Source organism: Corylus avellana, chromosome ca1 (genome assembly GCF_901000735.1).
Source record: "Corylus avellana chromosome ca1, CavTom2PMs-1.0".
Taxonomy (NCBI): Eukaryota; Viridiplantae; Streptophyta; class Magnoliopsida; order Fagales; family Betulaceae; genus Corylus; species Corylus avellana.
Window position 1 is genome coordinate 9,576,366 of NC_081541.1, and position 23,900 is coordinate 9,600,265.

Consider the following 23,900-nt stretch of genomic DNA (forward strand, 5'->3'; position numbering starts at 1 on the left):
ACTAAAATAACTAACCAAACTACTAAAATGTATAAAAAAGGCTACTAATTTTTGTATATTCTTATAATATCCATGTTCTTTTAACAAATAAAGTAAAAAAAATAATTGTAAAAAAACCAAACAATTTTTTAAAAATACAAAAAAATCAATGGGCGGAAATATTTTTTGGAATAAATAAAATATTATAAACAGCTGGTAGAGGGACTTTTTTATATATTTTTCTTGTTTTTATGTTTTTTATTATCAAACATAGCCTATTTGTTAGAATGATTAAATTAACAAGCCAAATTAGGAATCCAAAATTCTCCAAGCTGAGCCGATCACAAGGTTGGTTAAGCTCTGTACAGTACGCCAGCGTTCGAGTCTATGCGTGTATTTTTATATTCGCAGATCCTCTCTTGTGAGGCTGAGAGATAGAGAGAGCCGATCGAGAAAATAATCATATCGGTAATTCTTGGGGGAAAAAACAAAAAAGAAAAAGGAAAAAAACGACGAGGAAAAACCGCCATTTCTATGACATTATGACAGGGTTGGGGTGGTTTTATCAAATCCACTGATTCCCATGCACAAGCGTCTTTAAAATCACTCGCAACTACCCCTTATGGCTCGTCACAACCCACAATCTCTTTTCGTCTCTCTCTCTCTCCCCCCCCCCCTCCCTCTCTCTGTGTGCGTGTCTGTCTTCTCTGCAACTTCATGCGATTTTTCAGTACTTGTGATGAAAAACTGACCGGTTAGTGGCTAAAAAAGCATAGTAAAAACGACAACCCACTAAAGGAGAGAGAGAGAGAGGGGGTTGATCACTCTTGAGGAGTCTTTTTGTTTTCATTCTGGGTTTTTGAGGCCTGGTTTATAATTTGTGAAATTTTTGGTTATTGTCTGCTTCTAAAATCTTTTCGGTAGTAGAAACCATTTTAGCTGAAATAGCATGTAAGAGGACGCACAAAAATACAAAAGGCTGAAAAAAGCAGAAGGAAAAGCAAGCCCATAAGGAAGGAACAAAAATACAAAACCTTCTTTGTTAATGCTGTCTGGTGCATGCACGTCTGGTCCTTCTGATCATGACTGGTGAGGGTCTCTTTGCATGTCGGTTGTGAGCCTGAGTGATTCTTCCTGAGTAAAAATAGAGAGGGAAGAAAGATAGCGAGAAAGTCGGGGAAAAAGTGACCTTTTCTCATTTTCTTTTATTGGGTTTCTCAAAAACAGAGGTCACAGAAATGGAGGTCACAGAGTTTTAGCAGGGGCAGGTTTCATGGGGCCTCTTTCTGGTTTTCTGGTTTCTGGGTTTCCTCAGAATGGTGGGTTTGACTGTACTACCACCACCGTTTTCTCCAATAGTCTCTAATATAAAGAAAAATCACGACTTTCTTCAGGTGAGTCCCAACATCTGTCTCTCTATCTTTCTCTATCTCTCAATCGATTTAAAGCAAAAGTTTTAATTTGGGGTCAATTTTTTTCTTTGTTTGCAGTGGGACCGTAAGATTTTGAGCTATGCTGAGGAAGAGATCAAGAGGAACAACCAGCAAGCAAGCTCTAATGGCAGACTTTAGCCCTCTGCCATCCCCAACAGACAAATACAGAAAACCCAGTGCATCTCTCTTCATTTCTCCAAGGTTGTTCACCAGTTTTACTCATAAATCGTTCTCTGAAATCGAGTCTGCGATGAGCCCAACTTCCATACTAGATAGCAAGCCATTCTCTGGTCTCAGAAACCCCTTCTGGTCCGAAACAAACATGCCCAGAAACCCGGAACCCGAAATCAAACGCCATTGGGACAATTTGGACTCCAAAGGCATTGGCCTAGCCATTGTGGATGCTCTCATTGAAGAGAAAACTGATTCGAAACCATCCAAACCTGAAAGCCGAATGGTTCTATTTGGTTCCCATCTTAAGATTCAGATTCCTCCTCCCCCAAGTTCGGTTCTTTCTCCGGCTGAATCGCCCAAATCCCCGGCCGATTTCGGCACCAAGACGAGGAGTTCTCAACTGGGTTCCTCTTCTTCCGGCTTATCTCAGTCACCAGCGAAGAAATCCGCATTTGGGTCTTCCAATTCGGGCATGGAGACTCCGAATTCTTCCCGGGTTTTCACGGGCTGTCTCTCTGCAATTGAAATGGAGCTCTCAGAGGACTACACTTGTGTGATTTCTCATGGTCCTAACCCCAGAACCACTCATATTTTTGAGGACTGCATTGTTGAGAGCTGCTGTGGTGGTGCTGGGTTCGCTGATTCCAGAAAAGAAATTGGGATTTTCACTGACCGGCCTTCCAGCTTTCCCTCTGAAAGTTTTCTCAGCATCTGCTATTCTTGCAAGAAGAATCTTGGTCAGGGAAAGGACATTTACATGTACAGGTTGGTCCAGTTTTCCTTTTTTCTGGCAGAAAATCAGCTGACTTGATAGATACCTTCGAAATTATCCGTGTCAATTTCTGAAACTTTTGGAACCTTTGTTCTGTTTGCATGGTGTTAGGAAATTACGCTTGAATCTGGTTGTATTATAGCAAAAAAGTACTCATATGATTCATTTACTGATAGGCTTCTGGGCATAAATTATATTATTGGACTGACCTTGACTTGGATATGGTTAATCTTTTTCTATAGCTTTGCATATATGACTATATTCATGGTGTTTGGCTATCAGACCAAGAGAAAGTTTGGAGCTTCAAATCTAATTGAACTATTTTCTTGCAGAGGTGAGAAGGCTTTCTGCAGCAGCGAATGCCGCCAGCAGCAGATGCTTTTGGAGGAAGGAATGGATAAATTGGAACCTGATGATTACTATGGGATTTGTTCCTGATAGCTCTCTTAATAAATCTCCATTAATCTTGCTTTAATCCAAAAAACCATAAAAGAAAATGCCAACTTTGGAAGGGTAATCTTTGTATCATCGGCTGTCCAAATTTTGATAAGGATGGTACTTTGAATTCCCTGGAAAATTGAACCTTTGTTGGTGTTTTCTCACTTATTTTCTCGTTAGCTTTTACTGTTAATACTCTTCCTGTAAGGAGGACTTGAAAGGCTTTAGATATTGTAGAGATGATTTTGTTGAATAGGTAAATGCTGTTGGCCTGTTGGTTTTGTCTTTTCATGGCTTGTGATGATGATGATTATTATTAATCTTAAAATAGTAATATATTTACTAAGCACATAGGACCAATGACCTTAATTGTATTAGATTCTTTTCTTTTCTTATGCCCTAATTCTACATCTCCAAGACTCCAATAATCAATGCCCATTTTTTCAAGCTTTGGATCAAATTATTATAAATCTAGTGAGTGAGTGAGTTCCATTACTTTAAACGACAGTGAGCTGATAACGACCACTTCAGGGGAATAGTTTGGTTACTGTTGGAGGGAAAAATTGTGTGTATACTGAAGTATCTTTTTATCTCCAAAACTATATAGTACACCTGCAAAGACCAAAGATGCTACCCGGATCTTAATTTGTTGTTGTATGAACTTTTAGCTCTTTTCCGATTTTTGGACAATAAATGTAAGAGAGCGTTTGTGAGGCTTACTTGCCCTATCAAGTGGGCAAGTTGTTCGAAATTTACTCGAACATGTTGATTTTATAAGGATTCTTGTACATTTTCTGCCGGAAAACTCATATTCATAATGCCAAGCTACTCCAAGAAGCAAGGTATTAGCGGTATTTGTAAAGTTCCATGTTTCATAGTCATCCAATGTAGCGCCTTGCCATCTAAGGCTCTGTTTGGCAATGAATTGGGCAAGTGATTTTTAGTTTGGATGCGACTAATTTGATATAAAGTAGAAAAAAGTTATGATTTTTTTTTTTTAATAGAAAAAGTGAAAATGATTTGTTTTGTTGTTGATTTTTTGTTTGAAGTAATAAAAAACGATTGACGTGATATAAAAAGTAAGAATATTAGGGAGTTGATTTTTTATTTTTATTTTTTAATCAAGACTTGGGCCAAGTCCATTGCCAAACAGAGCCTTAGACTTTCTTGTCCAAATTGAAATGCCTCTTTTCTGAAAATTGAGTAATGTTACAAGTTTATTTTGTGTCAATCTAAGGATGATGTAATTCTTAAAATCACCATTACCTATTGGGCTTGTGATTAATCACTATTGAATTTTGATCAAATGATGATTTTAAAAGTCACATCATTTTTTAAGGGACACAAGAGAGACTTTTAGAATTACCCTTAAAAATGGCAAATGGAAGGGGTAGGCAATCAAATGACAAGCAAGAATGGTTCATTAGTGTTGTCATACCATGAGCATGTTTGTTGCTGTAGTCATGCACGTGTCATTTTTGTACTTGTTGATTTGTGAAAGGCCAGATTTACCCCCGGCCAATCCAGTTGAAAACAAACTTAGAGCCTAGGATTTAGGTCAAGATAATAAAGCTCGAACTATAAGTTCCGACTAGATCACGAAAGCCAACACAAAAGAAGAAAACAGATGACAAATGATAGGTTTTGACCAAAAGGAAAAAATGTGAATAACTAGACTAGCTACATTATCATAATGGCCATTTAAATAAATACAATAAAACTCTTGCTAAAAAATATATATAAGGATTGTAGTACTGAAGATAGCTACTCCATGATTTCATTCCAACTTAAATAACGCAGAATTCGGGTAAGCCCAAAACCCACCAATAAAGCTCTACATAAGTGAAAGTCATGTCACCATTTCAATTACAAACCATACACTCTTGCTCATAGACTCTAGCCAAGACAACTCTAGCGCTCCTTTTGAGCAATAAACATTTTCCTTTACTCACTTGAGTATCAAATAATTCCTCTGCCGGCAAGTTCCGATAAGTCTTGGACTATTCCTAATTGTATTTCTCTGTATTTATTAACTGAATTTAACCATGCAATCAATCTAATAATCAATTTGGTATTTCTTAAATCCTTTGGTAAGATGGCCGACAATCATAAAAATAAAAAAAAATAAATTCCGCACCTTTGACCCTCATCGTTAACCTTTGTTATTATAACTTGAGAAGAAGTTGAAAAAGAAGAGGGCGGTGAATTGGGATTGCCGTCGAGAATTTGTGGAATAGACACCGACAAGGAGGGGCCCAGCGCTGCAGCCCTTTGCAAGTGGGCAAAAAGATAAGCGACACAATCGAAGGTGGTTTGAATAATTTGGCCCATGAAACTCCATTTCAGTCCAACGGTAGGTGTGGAGGTGGTGTTCCTCTTCATCTTTCTTTTTCCTTCTAAAAACCGTGGGCCAACAAGTTGAAACCTGCTTTAAAAAGTGGGGAAAAAAACACATAAGAGAGTAAAATAAAAAACGTGACACCCGAGGAGTTTGTACGGAGAGTTAAAGCATTTACAATGGACTCTTCAAATAAAAATTAAATTTGAAAAAAATTTTATTAGTTTTAAACCAATCAAGAGAGGCCATTGTGAATGCTCTTAGGCTATTGTTGTGTTTTTAATGAGGACACTACATAGAGGATTTTTTGAGTCTCTATCTCGGATAGCTTAAAATGTAAGGTTCACTTGTTTGGAGTAAGTGCGAGGGCAAACTTAAAATAAAAACAAAAAAAACTAAAACAAACTTTTTTTTTTTGGTAAAAGTTATATTTTAAAGGGTTAATTCCATAAAAACATATAAATTTGAGGGAATTTTTAAAATTTTGGAGGGCTACTATCCTTTAAACAAGATTATAGGTTTGTTCCTGAGTATAAAATAGAAGTGTGATTTTTAGCATTACATAGGCGAAAAAGAAAAAAGAAAAGAAAAGAAATTGTGGGAAAGTCATGGATAAACAAATAAGAAAGAATAGTTAAAGTAATTATAATGATATATCATTTATATCTAAAAGACTTTTCTAAGCTTGATATTAAGAATAGAAGGGCGTTTTTGAAAATTTTGGAGAAATAGGGAAAGCCCTCTATTCCATTCGAACAGTCCCACATTGAAAGCATACGAGTGGGGAGGCGAAGTACGGTTCTATATAAGAGAAGTGAGAGCAACCGAGTAACATACTTACCTGGGCGGGGTCAATGGTCGATCAAGTCGGACCATGGCCTAGACTAGTGACCTCCATTGCACTTAGGAGGGGTGCTAGCCTAAGGTCTCCCCAATGCGGGAGATCCTACGTCATAATTTGTGGCAGTGGGGGCCTGCGTTCGCGCGGCCCCTGCCCATTTCTAGTCTCAAATTTTCAACTTCCTCCCTCTGCGTCGTCTCCTCCTTATCTAGCCCATAAGTTAAGGTAGAGGAAGGCAAGGGAGGGGGAAAGAGGCGGCTGTCTTGCGGAAGTGTGTGCAGTTGAGCTAATTGGGAAGCAAAATTTGCCATCCCAAGAGGGTTGCTCTGCAGATTGGCCGGCCAAGACGGTGATTCTGCAGATTGGCCGGCAAAGAGGAAGAGGGTGCACTTGGTTGGTAATAATATGAATTACAAAATCATCTCAATCACCGAAGAAATTTTTGCCTTACAAACTGAACTGGTAAAACAAAATGACTAAGATTGTGGTTGAAAAAGCTCATCTGGGTAATACTTTGTTTGTAATGGCAAACAAGAGTTGTATTGGGGAAGAGTTTCCAGAGAAAAAAAAAAAGAAGCTTGGGTTTGTTTGTAGAGTTCTAAAAAAAGTAGCCCTCTTTTCTGGCTTGGGCTTTTATCTGTCATGGGTCTGAAAAAAAGCTCTATTTTAGCAACAAAATAATTAAGGTGTGTTGTTGAAAAGCTCATCTGGGTAATACTTGATTTTTAATGGCAACAAGAGTTGTACGAGGGAAGAGTTTCCAGAGAAAGAAAGAAGAAGCTTGGGTTGTTTGTAGTGGGGTCTAAAAAAGTAGCCCTCTTTCTAGCTTGGGCTCTATTTGTCATTGGGTCTGAAACAACATTGTTGTGGGTCCAGGCCCATTCCCACAGAGGTTCAGCCCAAAGGGTTTGAGCCATTGAAGCTGAGCAATATACGTGTCCAAAGCAGCAGCCACTCTCAGCTCTGTAACTATCATGTAAAATTCTCTTTAAATTTAGATTTTTAGATTCATAAATTTTAGCTATTCATTTTATTTAAACGTCTAAATTAAGTTATGTTTCAGTATTTAATGAAAAAATATGACTTATTAAATTTCTTAGCATAACTTTTTTATTAAATATTAAAACATGACTTATTTTAAATGCTTAAATGAAATGAACGACAAAAATTTATTAATAAGAGAATATCAAATAGAAAGAATTTTTTTTTTTTTGACATATCCGCTCAAGAAGGGAGAAGATGATTCGAACTAATGACTCTTACTTCATTAAGTGTGGTCTCAACCAAGTGAGCTTCCTCTTCTGGACAAATAAAAAGAAAATTCTAGGATATCTTTTTAGACGACCAAAAACATGTCACGCGCACGTAGCAGGCTTTTAGCAACTCTCAAAGAGACAATCATCGTTCGATAGGAGGTGGGGGATATTATATTAATTTCGGGCGCTATTGTAAATGGCATCGGCGTCGATTTTTTCCAGAGTCCCAAGCTTGCCCTTGCAAAACCCCATTTTGTCGTTCTTCTCCTTCTCTCCTTTGCTCTCTCAGATTACGCGGAAACCCTTCGCTCTCGTCGCCGGGGCCCAGAGGACTCGACGGAGACCGCGTCGGAAGCTGCCGGAGAAGGGCATGTCCGTCGCCGTTGCGATTCCGGCGCCGGTGCCATCTCACCGGCGGGACAAGGAAGAAGATCCCCTTCCAGATTCCAGAATCGGTAAGTTTTCCTTATACATATATATATGTGACCGTCATAACGGTTGTTAGGTTCCTAACAAAATTAGCAACCAATGAAGCTCAAAATGGTAGTTTCTTTATGGCAAGGTGAGGATCAGGTCGTGGGTTAAAGTCTCCATCTGATGCGTGTGTAACTTATCAATTAAAAAAAAAAAAAAAAGAAGAAGAAAATTTGGGAAAAAACGAAAATTTGGATTCTCAAATTGTGGTCGGGAGTGGGGGCGATCGTAAGGTTTCAGGTGCTTATGTTTACATTTATTTTTATTGTGATTCCTAGGCATCCAAAAGTGGGACTTTAATGTTTGATGATGATGCAATGGAAGCTGATTGGTGGCTTTGATAATTGAGATTAGGCAATGGTGATTGGTGATGCTGGGTCTAAGTATTGCTCTAGATTTTGATTTGGTCGAAATGTTGAATTAATGCAACTCATCCACTTCTCTACTTCAAATTTAGAAAAAGATTCTTCTTTAATTACTTAGAAGAAGAAAAAGAGAAAGCAAATGTTGTAACTTGTAAGGGTGACAATTTTAGTTTAAGAAAGGAAAATTGTCCCAAAAGTCCCTGAGTTTTGACCTTGGTATAGATAATGGCCTAAATTTTTAATTTTGATAATTAAAGATTTAAATTTTGACCACATGACAAATAGATTATTCTGCTAAATTTTCCATCTGATTCTTTAACGGCAGAATTGTCAGCTGGAGAAGGCTCTTGATTATATGGAATGGCCTTTTTTTAAGAATCTTGACCCTGCTTGATTTTTACCTTAAATGGATTCATTGGATCCAACAATGCCTTTCCACTGCCACCTTCTCCATTCTTTTGGATGGCTCTCCATATGGCAAATTCTTCCTTTACTGTGGCCTCAGACATGGTGACCTCTTATCTCTCATTATGGGATCTGAAATTCTCTCCAGACTCATTTTCAAGGAAGAAAATCATGAGATGATTTATGGCATCAAAATCTCTAGGCAAAGCCCTCGTATTTCTCATTTGCTATTTGCAGAGAATCTGAAGATCTTTTCCAGAGCAAAAAATTTTGAAGCCTTATCCAACTTATCTTGCTTAGAAAGATATTCCAATTGGTCTGGCTAAAAGGTCATTTTCACTAAATCAGCAAGAATTGCAATAACTCCACCTCCACATTATGGCTGTAGATGTGGATGTGCTTTTTGGCAATAATTGCATTTGCATTATGCGGTTATCACTTTAAGGTAACCACATCTGCATTTGCTTCATGCGGTTACCAACCGCTATCCGCATATCAAGTATTGGGCATTTTTGGCCTATTTTAGTCATTTGGGCTTCTACAAGAGCCTATTTTAAACGAGTTTGAAAATATTTTGGGCCTGTTTTTGTGATTTTTTAAGCCTTTCCTCTTCTATTTCTTTTACCATCAGCAAATATCATAAAGGGGTAATAAAAGGCTATTGCAGTTGTGGTAATAAGGCGAGTCAAGTTAAGTTTGCAAACAAGTAGCTACACCAATGCGCTCACACACAAATATATATATATATATATATATATATATATATAACGAGTTTAGTCAAGTTTGTATACAAGCAGCTCATGAGCTTGAAATATGTCAAGTCGAATTTATACGAGCTTGGCTCACTTAATTGCCAAACCTAAATTTTTGTTGAAGCTTGGTTGGTTTTATAAATGAACTGAACTTGAGTTGAACTTGTATGAACTGAGCTTGAGCTGTTCATGAGCAGCTAGATTTATTTACATAATTTTCTCGTCACATTAGAGGTTTGTTGGCATATGGGCTTACAACAGGATGTAATTCTCTCTCATCTTTTAATCCCCTTAGATGGGATTCACAAGTCTATTGAAAACAGGAGACGGTAGCCACTTGGATAGCTGCCATCCATGCACCGTTAATAGTCTTCAAGCTCTGAGATACTTAACCTTAAGATAGACATGGCATTTGTGTTAATTTGAAGTTTGAATTAATTGTGTGAGGGGAGACTTTGATTGAACAGTTTTGGTTATCTTCAATTCAGACTGTTATTAGACTAAAGTTTTAAATTAGGGAAATATTAATAGGACCGCCTGTGCTTTTTATGATTTTGACATTAAGATTCAAGTTTTCAATTTTACAAATATGAGACCCGAGTTCATGGTCATTTTAAGTTTGAGATCTTTGTCCATTTTTCCGCCAAATAAATAATAGAAATATCATGAAAATACGATTATGCCCCTCATATAAAAAAAGAAAAAGAAAAAAGAAGTTGGGTCATGCATGTCCAGCCATGGTTGGGCTGTCACCCAATCACTGCGGTGGCTGGGTTGTGCTCGGTCATCGTGGCTCGGCTGTGGGTGATTGGGTCATGCCTCACCCATGGTAAGGCATGACCCAACCTTTTTTTTATTGTTGCTATTTTTTTTGTTCAATTTTTTATTTTTTTTTTAATTTTTTTTATGAGGGGCAGAGTTGTATTTTCAATTAAATTTTCTATTATTTATTTGAGAGAAAATGGAAGAAAGTTTTGAATTTAAAATGACCCTAACCTCAGTCTCAAATTCACAAAATGGGAAACTAGGTTATTAATGTCAAAATTGCGGAAAGCACGGGGTCCTATCAATATTTTTCGAGCAGGCTCTTTCAACGAACACTTTTGGTTATCACCAAGCATTGAAGAACTTAACTTGGAGCAGGTTCATTAAGTAAATAATTGAATTAATTGAGGTTGAGGGGCTTCTTAATTGAATATTTTTCCTTATTTTCTAGCTTTTAGAAACTAATCCTATACAGGAGTGACATTTTAGCTTTCTTTTCCATCTTGAGAGACTCATACCAAGGTGTTATCTGAGGACAAAATTTTAGCTTCAATGCTTCCTTGTCCACCCTTATGTCTTTCTCCTTTATCCTTACTTCCAAACTCTTGAACAAATATATTTTGCTAGTATGACTTGGTTCCTGTAAACCCTACAGTCCTTACCTTCTGTTTCTCTTATTGTTTGTTTGTGTGCTTGATCCAGGTGCAGGAAAAGGGGATATGTTAGTGACAAATATGGATGAAGAGACGTCCTCTTCTACTAAAACTGTTCTGCGCAAGAACAAATATAGAATGAGTCGTGTAAAATGCTTTGGAGTGGATTTGTCCCCTGATAATGTTGCAGTTGCTATGGTTTATTTTGTACAAGGTGTTTTAGGCCTTGCGAGGCTTGCAGTCAGTTTTTACTTAAAGGACGATTTGCATCTAGATCCTGCAGAGGTATGTCATCTTAATTTGTTGTATTGGTTGTCATAGGAAACTTAGATTAGATATACTTGTACCCTGTACCTCCAATTGTGTGATTTTAAAGAGTAAATTGTGAACCTTTTCCAATGGTGTGATGTCTTGATTGGCGTTCTTATAGTACCTTCCGCTTATGCAGCATGTTATTTAAAAGGCATCTTTTTGATAAGTGAATCAATTAGATTTCTTTTAATATCTCTAGGACTAACAAATTATTTGTGGTTGACTAGACAGCTGTCATATCTGGTTTTTCTGCATTACCATGGCTTATCAAACCTCTGTATGGGTTTATTAGGTGCAGTTCTTTTATCTCTCCCCAATTTTCCTTCGCATTAATTAGGAAGTTTATAAATAAATTTCATTCTAAGAATTTTTTGGTCACTGCAGCGATTCTGTCCCACTTTTTGGTTACCGAAGAAGGTCATATCTGATTTTATCAGGACTTCTTGGTGCGTTCTCATGGAGTTTGATGGCCACTTTTGTCGACAGCAAGTATGATGCTGCTTTCTGCATACTTCTAGGATCACTTTCAGTAGCTTTCTCTGATGTTGTAAGTATCTCTTGTGAATTACTGTGTCAGACATGTTAGTTGTTGTGTATGGGTTGACTGTTATGGAAGCTATATCTTCTTATGTATTGGCAGTGCTGCAGTTCAAATGGTGGAAGCCGAGGCATTCCATATAGAAATTTCTAAGAGGGAGATATGACTTTGCGTCTAGACTGCCCTAATATATCACCCTACACATGCTAACCAAGACCTATAGTTGCTACTGATGATAGGAAATTCCATATCTTCTTAGATCAAATGCAGGGCTTGACCTGAGATCACCTGTAATAACTTATAAACTTGGAAGAAGTAATTACATTATAACCTCTGGTAACCCTCTGAATGTTCAACAAAGCATAAATTGCCAAATTGCTAGATGACTTATTTCAACCCTTCCACCAAGTCAAAAAAAAAAAAAAAAAAAAAAGTAGAAGAAAAAGATCCTTATTGTACAGTCTATGGCCCCTGTTGCCAAAGTTCTTATCATTTGCTGAATAGGTCAGAGGAAAACAGTTATCCGAGGACATTTCTTGTAAATGATGGCTGGGCTTGATACCTAAATACTAGATTGGACATAGCCATCTAGTTGGCTGTCCTTTATGAGGTCCATCTGTCTTGGAGGGTTTGACAGCCTTTATCTAAGGTGGGGAGGGCAATTTGGATTGCGTGTTTTTGAAATTGCACCTTTGGTATTTTATACTCTCGATTTCTGTGGCACACTTCAAAAATTATGTCCAAAAACTGAAGTATGTTTTAGGTTGTAGATTCAATGGTTGTCGAAAGGGCTCGTGGTGAATCACAAAGCATGTCTGGGTCTCTCCAGTCTTTGTGTTGGGGATCCTCAGCTTTTGGTGGAATTGTGAGCTCCTACTTTAGTGGCTCCCTGGTGGAGACTTATGGTGTAAGGTACCTAAGATGGTTTTTGTATGGATGTACTGTCCTATCACCGATGATCATTCAAAGCAGTCATTTTGGTTACAATTTTAATGTCTCAGGTTTGTTTTTGGTGTCACGGCTTTGCTACCACTGATTACTTCTGCTGTTGCTGTTCTTGTAAAAGAGCAGCCTGTGCTTCCAGCAAGAGGGCAAAATCTTCCTTTGGCCAGTCTTAGCTTTTTTGAAAGCTCAAAACAAAACATTATTCAGTTGTGGGACGCTGTCAGGCAGCCCAGTGTACTTTTTCCAACAATATTTCTATTCTTGTGGCAGGCAACACCACAGTCAGACTCTGCCATGTTTTACTTCACGTATGTTCAGCTTGTTAATTTGTTTCATGGTTACTTTTAACTTTTTAAATTAATATTTAGCATCTACCTCAAATCTGCAACAAGATTTTATTAATTTATTTTTTAAAATTTGTGCCAGCACAAATAAACTTGGTTTCACTCCAGAATTCTTGGGGCGTGTAAAGCTTGTTACTTCAGTGGCATCACTGGTTGGTGTGGGACTGTATAATGGATTTCTAAAGAATGTTCAGTTGCAGAAGATTTTTCTTGCAACAACAATTTTTGGTTCAGCTCTTGGGATGACTCAGGTTTGTAATATGTCTCACTTTTAAGGCTTATTTATAATAACGTTTGGGTTGAGTGTGCTTTGTGATCATTTTTTTTATTTTTGTTTTTCTATTGCTGGTTATTGTTCAGGTTTTCCTTGTAACGGGATTGAATCGGCAGTTTGGTATTAGTGATGAGTGGTTTGCAATTGGGGATTCTTTGATTTTAACAGTTCTTGGTCAGGTGATTCATTTTTACTTTACCTTTTTACTTCTCTGCATATTTAGTTAAAACTGTTGTTTCCTTGACTCTTGCTATAACTCTAATAGAGTTATTGTGATGATTTGTGTCACTTCCTGATCTATGCATGCCACTGTCTTTGATTTGGAAGGCAGAAGTTTCCAGAGCATAATGGTTGGAGAATTGCCTGGAATTCTCTCCATTGACTGCTTTCTAGGAAGGTCTTTTGATTTTAACATTCAGTGCATTTTTAGGTTGTTCTCTTAAGGCATGATGTCTGTTAACAAATAAGATAATTGTTTATGTTTGTTCTAATGAATCTAATAGTAACGACTTGGCTGTCATGATATCATTATTTCCTGCTCAACTATTTTATTTCTTGTTTTGCAGAGAATTTTTTTTTTTGCTGCTACTTATTCTCGTGTGAAATTAATTGCTAATTTTGTTACAGGCTTCTTTCATGCCTGTTCTTGTGCTGGCGGCAAGATTATGTCCAGAGGGAATGGAAGCCACACTTTTTGCAACACTCATGTCCATATCAAATGGAGGAAGCGTTGTTGGGGGGCTAATAGGTGCTGGTCTGACCCAGGTTTTTGGTGTTACTAAAGACAGTTTTGACAACTTGACCTATTTGATAATCCTTTGCAATTTAAGCTCATTATTGCCTCTGCCGCTCCTTGGCCTCCTTCCACGGGATAATCCCGATGCCAGCAAGGAGAGTGAAGATATTGAGATGAAGTCTAATTAAGTTTTAATTGTTTGGTGGAATTTCCACCCATCCTAGGTTAGATGATGCATCATTATCCTGTGATGATCTTCTTCCTTGAGAGCCAACCCTTAACAGAACTGAAAGCTTTTTGTGCCACTGTTGCTTACAAGACAAGACAAGACACACACAGAGTTCTGTAAATATTACGACGTTTTTCATGCTATTATGTGTATGAAAATATAATGAAAATTTCACAGTTGATTGCTGTTGTAGTGACCTTGAGAGGGATTTTCACTTGCTGTAAAATTCATCCTACTGCTGCTGAATGTTTTTGAGTTGGGGGGTTTCCAAAATCATGACGATGAGGTGGATTGGGACACACCAAAAGTGTGTGGCATCCACACTTTCTTTCTATTTCAGCCCTGAGAGCTCACACTCCTGACCGAGACGATCATACGCTCAATCTTGTGACCATATACGCAGGGCCCACCACGAGGCATGTTCTCACAAACTTCTCCGGATTGGGATCTCCAAGAGAGTCCACGTAAGATTCACATGTCCAAATTAAATTTGAGTTGTCGGCCACCTATTTGGATATATATCCGAGTTTTATGTGAGGTCTCTTACATGTGTTGAATTCGGCCACCTATTTGGATATATATCCGAGTTTTATGTGAGGTCTCTTACATGTGTTGAATTGGGCGGCAAATTATTGGAAATCTTTGTCCAACTTTCCCTTTCTCTCTTATCTTTGCTAATAAACCGAGTAATGCTAGAAGTCCTTCTTCTAAAAATGATATGTCTCTTAAATCATCAATAAGTTTGTGATTGATCATTATTGAATTTTAATCAAATAACAATTTTAAAAGTCACTTCATTTTTTGAGTGATACAAGGATTTCTAGAATTACTCTAATAAATCACACTTCTCATGCCTCTGCCCATGGTTAGCAATCAAAGGGATGTATTTGATAAAATTAAAATTTTAAATATAAACAATTTAATAATTGTCCAGAACAATATATTTTTCCTTTTGGTAATAAGGAGAAATTTCATATGCCCAACTAACCCAAAAATTATATCTTGTTAACGCTTGCACGGATAAACCCAAACACTTGAATTGTCCTTCACTATAATAACTTCTACTTTTTCATACCCATTTTCACTCTTTCAAGTGGCTTCTAAAATCATTAACAATTTAATCAAATTTAATGATAATTTTAAAAACTACTTAAAAAAAAAAAGAGTATGAAAATAAGTGAGAAGAATTTAACGTGTATAACATTAGAACTCCACCAACACCAACAATGTGAAAAGAATACTCACTTATTAATAAGGCGACCCAAAGGAAACTAGTAATTAAGGACACTTTATGAGAAAGAGTCATAATGCTCATTAAATTTTGTTTTTTTTGTTTTTTAAAAAAGAGCCACCTTAATTACCTTACGTGAGTGTAATGGGACAAGCTGATTGTGTAGTCCACATGGTGGGGCGTAGAAGTTGCTAAATGTCCCAAGCTGTGTCACGTCATCAGTTCCCAGTCCAATTTTCAATTTTCAAGAATCGGAAAAAGAGGATGAGGATTCAGGATCCCACTTCAACCCTCATGCCCCACCACTTTCAGTTGCAGACGAGACCATTGTGTTAGCTTTCCCTGCATATATATATATATATATATATATATATATATATATATATGATATTTGATTTTTCCTTCTTCTTTTAGGTTTCCTCCCCACCCAAACTATTCATGCTCCAATCATACACTTCTTCTTTTTGGAATATTTGGCTTTTTATGCCTTCTCATGTAAAAGACTCTTTTCTTTTATACAAAATTATTGAGTTATAGGGTCGAAGAGTTTGACTCATTTAGTTAAATGGGCCGCGTTAGGGTTTATCTATATAGCCTTATATTCATAAGTTGATACAAGTCGAACCCGACATGCGATATTTCGGATTGACAATTTTTAACACAACTCGCGAATCCAACCCAAAATTAATGAGTTAGGATTAAATGGTTTGATCCATTTAATTAAAAAGAAATGCTACACAAACTCATAAGTTTTCACTCTCAAATGCTTAATTAACGTCTTGTGATTTGAATTAAATTCTTGTAATATGATCACTGATGTTCTCATAATATTATGGTTCAAGTAAGGCTGGCGCCTGAAGTTCTCTGCACTCTTGCAAATTGGAGAAATCGGATATAATATATTTTAACCAATTTTTAAACTTAATTTATATTATATTTTGTTTAATTTGTGTCGGATTTTATATGTGGGTGATCCATGATTGGGTTGGATTCTTAATACATAGTTCATCTAGCAAGGGCAACATCCTAAAAGCTTTCATATGGGAGGAGGTTGGGAGCTGAATATGTTGTCGAGTCTCAAATGATTGAAGATGATTTAATTAAAAAAGGTCAAAAAATATCTCAATGTAATAATTGATAATATGCCCCACCAAACAAAATCCAGCAAAAATTTTCATAGAAACCAATGGGTTCATCATTTATTGCTTTCAATTTATAAATTCATTTGTGATATGGACTGCTACTGATATGGGGGGGAGGCATAAATTAATGGGGTCTGCTGCCAAGTTTCTTATTTGCGGGTAAAACCCTCTTGGCTGCTTCTAGCCTTCTCTCAATTATTTTTTTATTAGAAAATAGAAAGACGGTGATAATGAAGATGAAGCACAGAAACAGATTGATTAGATTTCTATGGCTGTAATCTCCCATCTGACAGATTACTACAGATGCTCATGTTCTACTTGGAAGAAAATTCAAAATAGTAGGAAGAAAATCTTAGGGCTAAAAGTTGAGCAGCAAAGCGTTAAATGATTGAGGGGGAGATGAGATTGGTTGAGTGGGGGGGGAGAAGAATCCTTGGTTGGAGTAAGTGCAAGAAAGTGCATGTGGGATGCCATGTGAAGAGCATTAATTTTTTGAACAAACTCCACTATACTTAAACAAGATATGTGAGAAATCATTGACCCTCTGAACAATGGATAGAAAGCTAAAAGCCAGGTAGGAATAATTATGCAGAAGAAGTTAAAACAAATTGTTATTTGATATTAGAATAACAATATATATAGTGCTATTTAATTACACCATTACAACAAATCATATAATAATCCATATGAACCTCTAGAGTCTAGACAGAAATTGAAACAACTGATCAGTTTGGTTGTCTCCTTTGTTTTTACCTCTTTTCAAATGGCTTACCTTAGGAAGCTATTGGTATGAGCTGATAAGCCAACTCAAGAAGCCTAGCCAGACATGAAGCTGAGCATGTAAATTATAAAATAAGCCAAACATGTGTCAGCAAGTTATAAAAGTGGTCTAACATTTTTCTTTCTTAATAGCAGCATGGGACTTCATCAATTTTCAGTTTTATGAGTCATCAAGGCAAAATGAGTCTAGCTATTTAAGGATCATGATCTTGGACAATATCCCTTGTCATGTAAGAGCATCGATGTAGGCTCTACTTGCTCGGGCAGGTGTCGGACCCATTTGCACAGACTGCTCGAGCACCGGACCGAGCAGGTGGAGTCCGCCCGTGCACTCACATGGGGCTGCACCGGACCTCTTTCCATTTAAACCCCACTAAATATTTTGTCACTTGAACCCAAAACTCCCCCTGAAAAGGAAGAGTGAGGTGAGTTAGGCATACTATAAAAGGAAACTAAAACCATTTCATCTTGTAAAATGCAGCAGATCGAAGCATTCACACGAGCTGTAGGATATTAATATATTAGCCTCTTTGAAGCAGCAGCTTGTGACCCCCCAGACAGCAATAGGAAACATCATTGTGGCCACTGCAATTGCCGGAAATCTACCAGGCAAGCACTCTCATGACAATGACAGGACTCAAAGTGACTGGACTTTTAAGACATGGTGATGGAGTACTTGAAGCTCAGGAGCCCCACATGCCTGGCCATGGCTTGTCTCAGGAGTGTGGATATATAATACAAACTTGACTGATATATTCTAGTAATCCAAAAAACTCTTAAAGTCTCTTTAGTAATTGATGGCTTAAGCTAATACAAGGGGTTTTAATGTGTCTTTTTCAGTTAGATCATGATCTTAATCCGGTTGTTTATCCCTAATAAGCTTGAAAACTCGCCTTCAATCAGTGTGCCTGTTAATGCGATTGGTAACTTTTTTGTTGCCATAATGGTATTGTCAATGTGCTAATGAATCATTTTTTAAAGTATAGTCAATATGTTAATGCATCACATTGAGAAGATTTTAGTCAAGAAAGTAAGTTGTGTCTAATCAACCATCAATCAAGTTAGATTAATCAATCCCTCCGGCATCTTATTATTCCCGCTTCTTGTTATTGGGTACGGGCCATAGGGGCCTACCTACTCAAACAAATCAACCATCAATCGAGTTAGTTTAATCAATCTCATGTAAGGGTCTATCTACTCGAACAAGTTGCTCAAACGGGAGAGCTCTTGTTCGGGCAAAAGCCCTCTCACAACTCCCTACAATTTCTCTTCAAACAGAAAATCTAAATACGATCTAGATGTATAGACTAGACATGAAAGCAGACCAAATACCTTGGATTCTGCTAGATTTAAGGAAAAAAGAAGAGGGAAAAGGTGGTTGTAACTTTATGGTTAACCTTGATTTGTTATTATTCAGCCGTGCAAGTAACATATATGCAACAAGCAGTTGGGCCACACCCTTTTTTTTTTTTTTTGGTCCAAAGTAACACTCCAAATGGAGCTTTGTAATCACCCCCGTGTACAGAATCTAACCCTTTTTTGCATAATATATTACACATTATATATCATGAAACGGCTACAAATAAAATATTGTCTAGCCTTTAGTGTGCGTCGAGAAGGAACGAGGATTTTGGTCGGAGTTTTGAAATTGAATATTGATTTTTTATTATTAGGCTGTTCGAATTTCACAACTTAAGAGAGAAAGGAGCTGCAGCTTGTAGAATTTACCTACTTTTACAAGTGTGATCACTGACACCCTCAAACCAATGAAGGGCAGGTGGACCACCCATCATGTTTGGGAGGAGCGGCCGACACCTTTTGTGGAAGCCCTTTTTCATTTTATTTTTTGGAACTTTCTATTTTTAGGTAAAATTGTAATTTTGTAAGGACTTCATCATTAAAAATAAAAAATAAAAAAAAATTGTAAGAAATTTGATGGAAGGATCAATTGATCAAAATACAAAAGGTTACCAGAAAAGGTTTTAAAATAGTTTTTTGTATCCCTGACGTTGATTTGATACAAATCTAAAACCCAAACAGTCAAACACCAATTCTATAATTTTCTTGAAATAATGCTAGATAATCAACATCGATCAATTTCTAACTATTAGCCGACACTTTAGAAGGTAGTAGTATTTGGGTCAATTGATTACTAAGTAATTAAGCTTGTTAGGGACATTCTCAACCAGAAAAAAAATAATAATTATAAGAGACTTCTTCCAAAAGTATGCAATTATATGAGGCTTACAGTAAAAATAATAATAATTTAAACCCTAATAATGTTCGGATTGGAAAAAATTTTATACCCATCCGCCCTTGATTTTTTTTAATATATATATAAAATAGGAGATGAGTATGTATCATTTGCGTACTTCCATTTTATAAGGTTAAGGGTGAACTTATTATTTAAAAATTAAATAATTAAAAAAATAGGGTGGGGAGGGTGCCACCCCTACATTTTTTGTTCTCTTTTTATTTATTTAATTTTTTTTAAAGTAATGTTTTACATCTATTTAGATTTCTCAAAATAAGCATACATATATACTTATTTTTATTTTTATTTTTTTCAAATGTGAACTCTATCCGAAAACACTTTTTCAAACCCAAAAAAAAAAAAAAAAAAAAAAATCCCTAAAATATAATATATTAACAAACATGTCCTTATCATACAGTTAATTAGCCTTTATTTGAAGAAGTCGAATGGGAATTTTCACAAGTTTTTCCTCACCGTATATAACTTGCCTTCCTTTTCTTCTTGAAGGAAAGTAAACAAACACCATTCGAATTGTCAATTCATGCTAATGAGAGGGGGCCAATTGTAATATTGACAACTTTTGCTATACAAAAGTCAACATGTCAAAAGATCTACTGTGCAGGTCTAAGGACTTTGTAGCACGATCGAGGAAAATCAGGGCTAACCCAACCACAGGATCGAAGATTTGGAAAATATATACAAATTATACAATCCCCATCCTTTAATAATTGTCTCCTGCCCTTTCAATGACGCTAGGATACCCTCATTCTTGCGTCATTTAAAAAAATATAAGAAAAATTATACTTTTTCCCCTTTAATTTATGCCTAAATTGTAACATCTCGTCCCCCGAGAGGTAGCTCAATCGGCTCGAAACCACGCCTCATGAAACGGTGGTCATTAGTTCAAATCTCCCATCTCCCTCTTGTGCGGACATGTCAAAAGTTAATGAAAAATTTTAACGGTGGGAGGTGAAATGAAAGCGTTAAGTCATTTTGGGTATAAATTTGAGGTAAATTAGTGTAGTTTTTTAAAAATGAAATGGAAGGACGATGGAAAAGAATAAAGTTTTCCTCCAAACTGGGTCGGAGACATTTCTTTCAACCTAATGTATAAAAGTGACATGTATCCCTTAAACATGTGAGATGCACACATTTTTTTAATAGTATGGATAAAGTTAGAATAAATTTTATTAAAAACTCATGTGCATCCCACATGTTATTAAAAAAATGAACACATGTCACTTTTACATGCTAGGTTGAAGGAAATTTCTCCGACCCAATTTGGAGAAAAACCTTATCCGATGGAAAATGCATAAAAGTGAAGTGGGGTTGTAATGTTTCACATGATGATCAAACTTGATGATTAACAGGCTAAAGAGTTGCCTAAACTTGCCTAAACTTTGCATGTAAACAAAAACCTTGGGCGGATGGGATTGGACAAGGCAACATGCCAACATGTATTGGTTTTTATTTTATGTCCATGTCTTTTTCTCATTTTCTTGGGCAAACCACTTCACATATATATGCAAATTGACTTGTCACATGAGCACACCTTCTCTTGCTGAAAAACATGCTTGATTGGTCTTTAATATGACAAAAAGTTGTTTTGCATTATTGCAAGACTACATGGTAATCAAGCTAAGTGGTCAAGTTGTCAATTTTCTTCTTGTGTCACATTCAACTTTCCATGACCATATGATTTTATATGTTATTTCCTCACCACCAAATCAAAAAAATTAAAATGAAACTGATTTTTCCATTTTAAAAGACTTGGGATCTCACAACTCTTAAGTTATGGGAAGCTTAAAAATGCTTTTTTATTATTATTTTTTTCTATAAAAAAAACTCTATTTTTTAACCATTCCCAAATAGGCTATCAACCATTAATCATAACAATAATTACCCATTAAGGCAATCCATAATCCATATCCGTTTGATCATATTTGGCTGTTGAACCACCCATGGTCTCTTGGTCAATAAAAGCCCGACCGTGATGGTGACCCTATACTAATATAAAGCCTCTCATGATCTCATCCAAGTCAATCAGGCAACATATTCATGAAGCCACGATTACCAAACAAACAGCCCCTAACCCAACCTCAGCCAGATTTCAAGCCAGTTATGGCCAAATCAAGTGAAGCCAAAGCCAAGACGAGTCAATTCAACTTTTCCCCCTTTTTTTTTTTCCTTGGCCGATTCAACTATGTTAACCGAAAGTAACTGTCAATCAACCATTTAAAAAAAAAATGCAACAAAAGAGAGAGAGAGAGAATCTAGTAAAAAAGAAGGGATTCATTCGGGTGTGTTTAGCAAATGAGTGGGATGGACCGGACTTAAAGACCCAAAAAATTTTCTCAAAATCAACTTTAATATTTTTACTTTTTACATCACACCAATCACTTTTATTACTATTCAAGTAAAAAAATCACTACAAAATAAATTTTTTTTTCACTTTTTTATATATAAAATATTCTTACTTTTTTTTTTTTTTTCTCATATCAATTAAATATGCTATAATTCCGGTCCACTTCCCTTTTCCAACCCTTTGCCAAACACAGCTTCGAAATGTTCCTAGAAAAGAATTTTATTATTTTGTTATTATTATTTTTGGTTGGGAAAAGAGGGAGGGGGGTTGGAAAGGGCCCCTCCGACCACCCTTTGTCTCATTTTCCACTGCCCTGTGTCCCTTAGAACATGGAGGAAATTATGGCAGTTCAATCTTCTCTCTCACCCAAATTCCCAACCATAAAAGCTCTCCTACAACCAGAAACTCTTCCTAATTCTTGAAGCAACGAAATAAACCATCATCATGCCGAGAACAAGAACCCTCATAACCCAAACAGAAAGTAAAAGAATCCCACTTTCTTACCATCATTGCCATCAAATCCAAGCACAAAAGCACCCATAATTTTAATTTGCACAGCTTCCTTTGCCCCAGTCAAATTTTCCAAAAATCCTTCCCACTTCAAAAAATGGAGATTGAATCAGTCAAGTGCGAGTGTTGTGGGCTCAAAGAGGATTGTACTCAGGACTACATAACTGAAGTCAAGGCCAAATTCAACGGCAAATGGCTTTGTGGGTTGTGCTCAGAAGCTGTGAGAGATGAAGTTAGCCGGGGAAAGAAGCCGCCATCCGGCGTGGAAGAAGCTGTGAAGGCTCACATGTCATTTTGTCGTAAATTCAAATCGAATCCGGCGGTTCGAGTCGCCGACGGGATGAGGCAGATGCTAAGGAGAAGGTCAGGGGACTTGTCATCATCCCCATCTTCCGGTGCCAAGTATTCATGATCAGAAAGCTCGTCAACAATGACCGATACATCCTCTTTCTCGTTGTACTAATCGGAAAGAAGTAGATGGTTGGAATAATATAGGTGGCCTTTCATGGTCAAGTTAATTCAACTTGTCTTGTACATGCAGGGGATTTTGTCTCAAATGATGGAGGCTTCTTCTTCAATCTTGGCTTTCCCAATCCTTAATCAATTCATAATATTGGTGTGTTTTTCTCTTCTTTTTTAGCCAAAAAAAAAAAATACAACAATTTTCAAAGGGAAAATCCTAACTTTTTATTAACAATTTCTCTCTCTCTCCCTCTCTCATTCTTCTTCTTATTTTTTTAACTTTTTCAATGGTGTAGATTTAACTTTCAAGTTTTTTTTTACGGGAAAGAGAGAAAGTGAAATTAAATTTTACACCATTCAAAAAATACAAGAGATTTCCAGTAATTTTATTTACGGCACCCGAGCCAAATCCAAAAATTATAACCAATGTCAAGGAGGAAAGTTATTGTATACAAAAAAAATCAAGAACAAATCTCGATTTTCTAATATTAAAATTCAGTATTAAGAGTCAACTTCCCACTCCACTAGAAAGGACAATTTCAACATTTGCACTAAGCTTCAATTATTTGAGTTAATATATTATTTTATTTTATTTTATTTTACCATAATTACTTGTTGAGACAGGGAACATTTTTTCCTTTTTGACAATGGCTTTGTATTTATAAAATGCACATAGGACACATTGGCTTTCTATACCACCCAAAATTACAACCATGGGATCCTCGGTAATCAATCAACTAGAATGTTTAACTGAAATATTTGTTTTGATATCATGTTAAATTACCAGAGACGATAAAAAATTATTTATTCAATCAATTGAGTAATATTCTAACACCTCAAAACTAAGAAATAAATGGATCATTAATTTCCTACACATTTGGACATGATAGAGGAGATTCAAACAAAGATTAATATGTTTTTTTTTTTTTTTTTTTGACATGTCCACGTAAGGGAAGGGGGAGGGGGGATTCGAACTAGTGACCTCCGCTTCATTAGGCGTGGTCCACAGTCGATTGAGTTACTCCTTGAGGACAAGATTGATATGTTTTATGTATGCATGTTAGAAATTTTTTTTAAAAAAAAAAAATTCAATAGTGATGGTCCAAAATTACATGATCAATGACAATGATGGT

General features: G+C 36.5%; 3 protein-coding genes and 1 non-coding gene across 4 annotated transcripts; all 4 read left to right on the top strand.

Annotated features, from left to right (window-relative positions):
• The first annotated feature begins 645 nt into the window (after window positions 1-645).
• LOC132165728 (FCS-Like Zinc finger 8) lies at window positions 646-3,085 on the top strand. The gene is made up of 3 exons (XM_059576406.1): window positions 646-1,373; window positions 1,470-2,351; window positions 2,691-3,085. Exons 2-3 carry the CDS (start codon window positions 1,492-1,494, stop codon window positions 2,794-2,796), a joined length of 966 nt encoding a protein of 321 aa, XP_059432389.1. The 5' UTR covers window positions 646-1,373; window positions 1,470-1,491; the 3' UTR covers window positions 2,797-3,085.
• A 2,882-nt stretch (window positions 3,086-5,967) lies between these two features.
• On the top strand, window positions 5,968-6,129 carry LOC132168251 (U1 spliceosomal RNA). Its single transcript, XR_009438776.1, has one exon. It is a non-coding gene; the product is annotated as a U1 spliceosomal RNA (small nuclear RNA).
• A 1,225-nt stretch (window positions 6,130-7,354) lies between these two features.
• Window positions 7,355-14,217, top strand: LOC132189048 (folate-biopterin transporter 1, chloroplastic). Its single transcript, XM_059603529.1, has 9 exons — window positions 7,355-7,686; window positions 10,695-10,930; window positions 11,185-11,249; window positions 11,342-11,504; window positions 12,259-12,407; window positions 12,497-12,748; window positions 12,867-13,035; window positions 13,145-13,237; window positions 13,686-14,217. The coding sequence occupies exons 1-9, from the start codon at window positions 7,428-7,430 to the stop codon at window positions 13,980-13,982; spliced, it is 1,683 nt and encodes a 560-aa protein (XP_059459512.1). The 5' UTR covers window positions 7,355-7,427; the 3' UTR covers window positions 13,983-14,217.
• Window positions 14,218-22,063: 7,846 nt separating this feature from the next.
• Window positions 22,064-22,883, top strand: LOC132167586 (uncharacterized). Its single transcript, XM_059578596.1, has one exon. It carries the CDS (start codon window positions 22,403-22,405, stop codon window positions 22,715-22,717), a length of 315 nt encoding a protein of 104 aa, XP_059434579.1. The 5' UTR covers window positions 22,064-22,402; the 3' UTR covers window positions 22,718-22,883.
• Window positions 22,884-23,900: the final 1,017 nt, after the last annotated feature.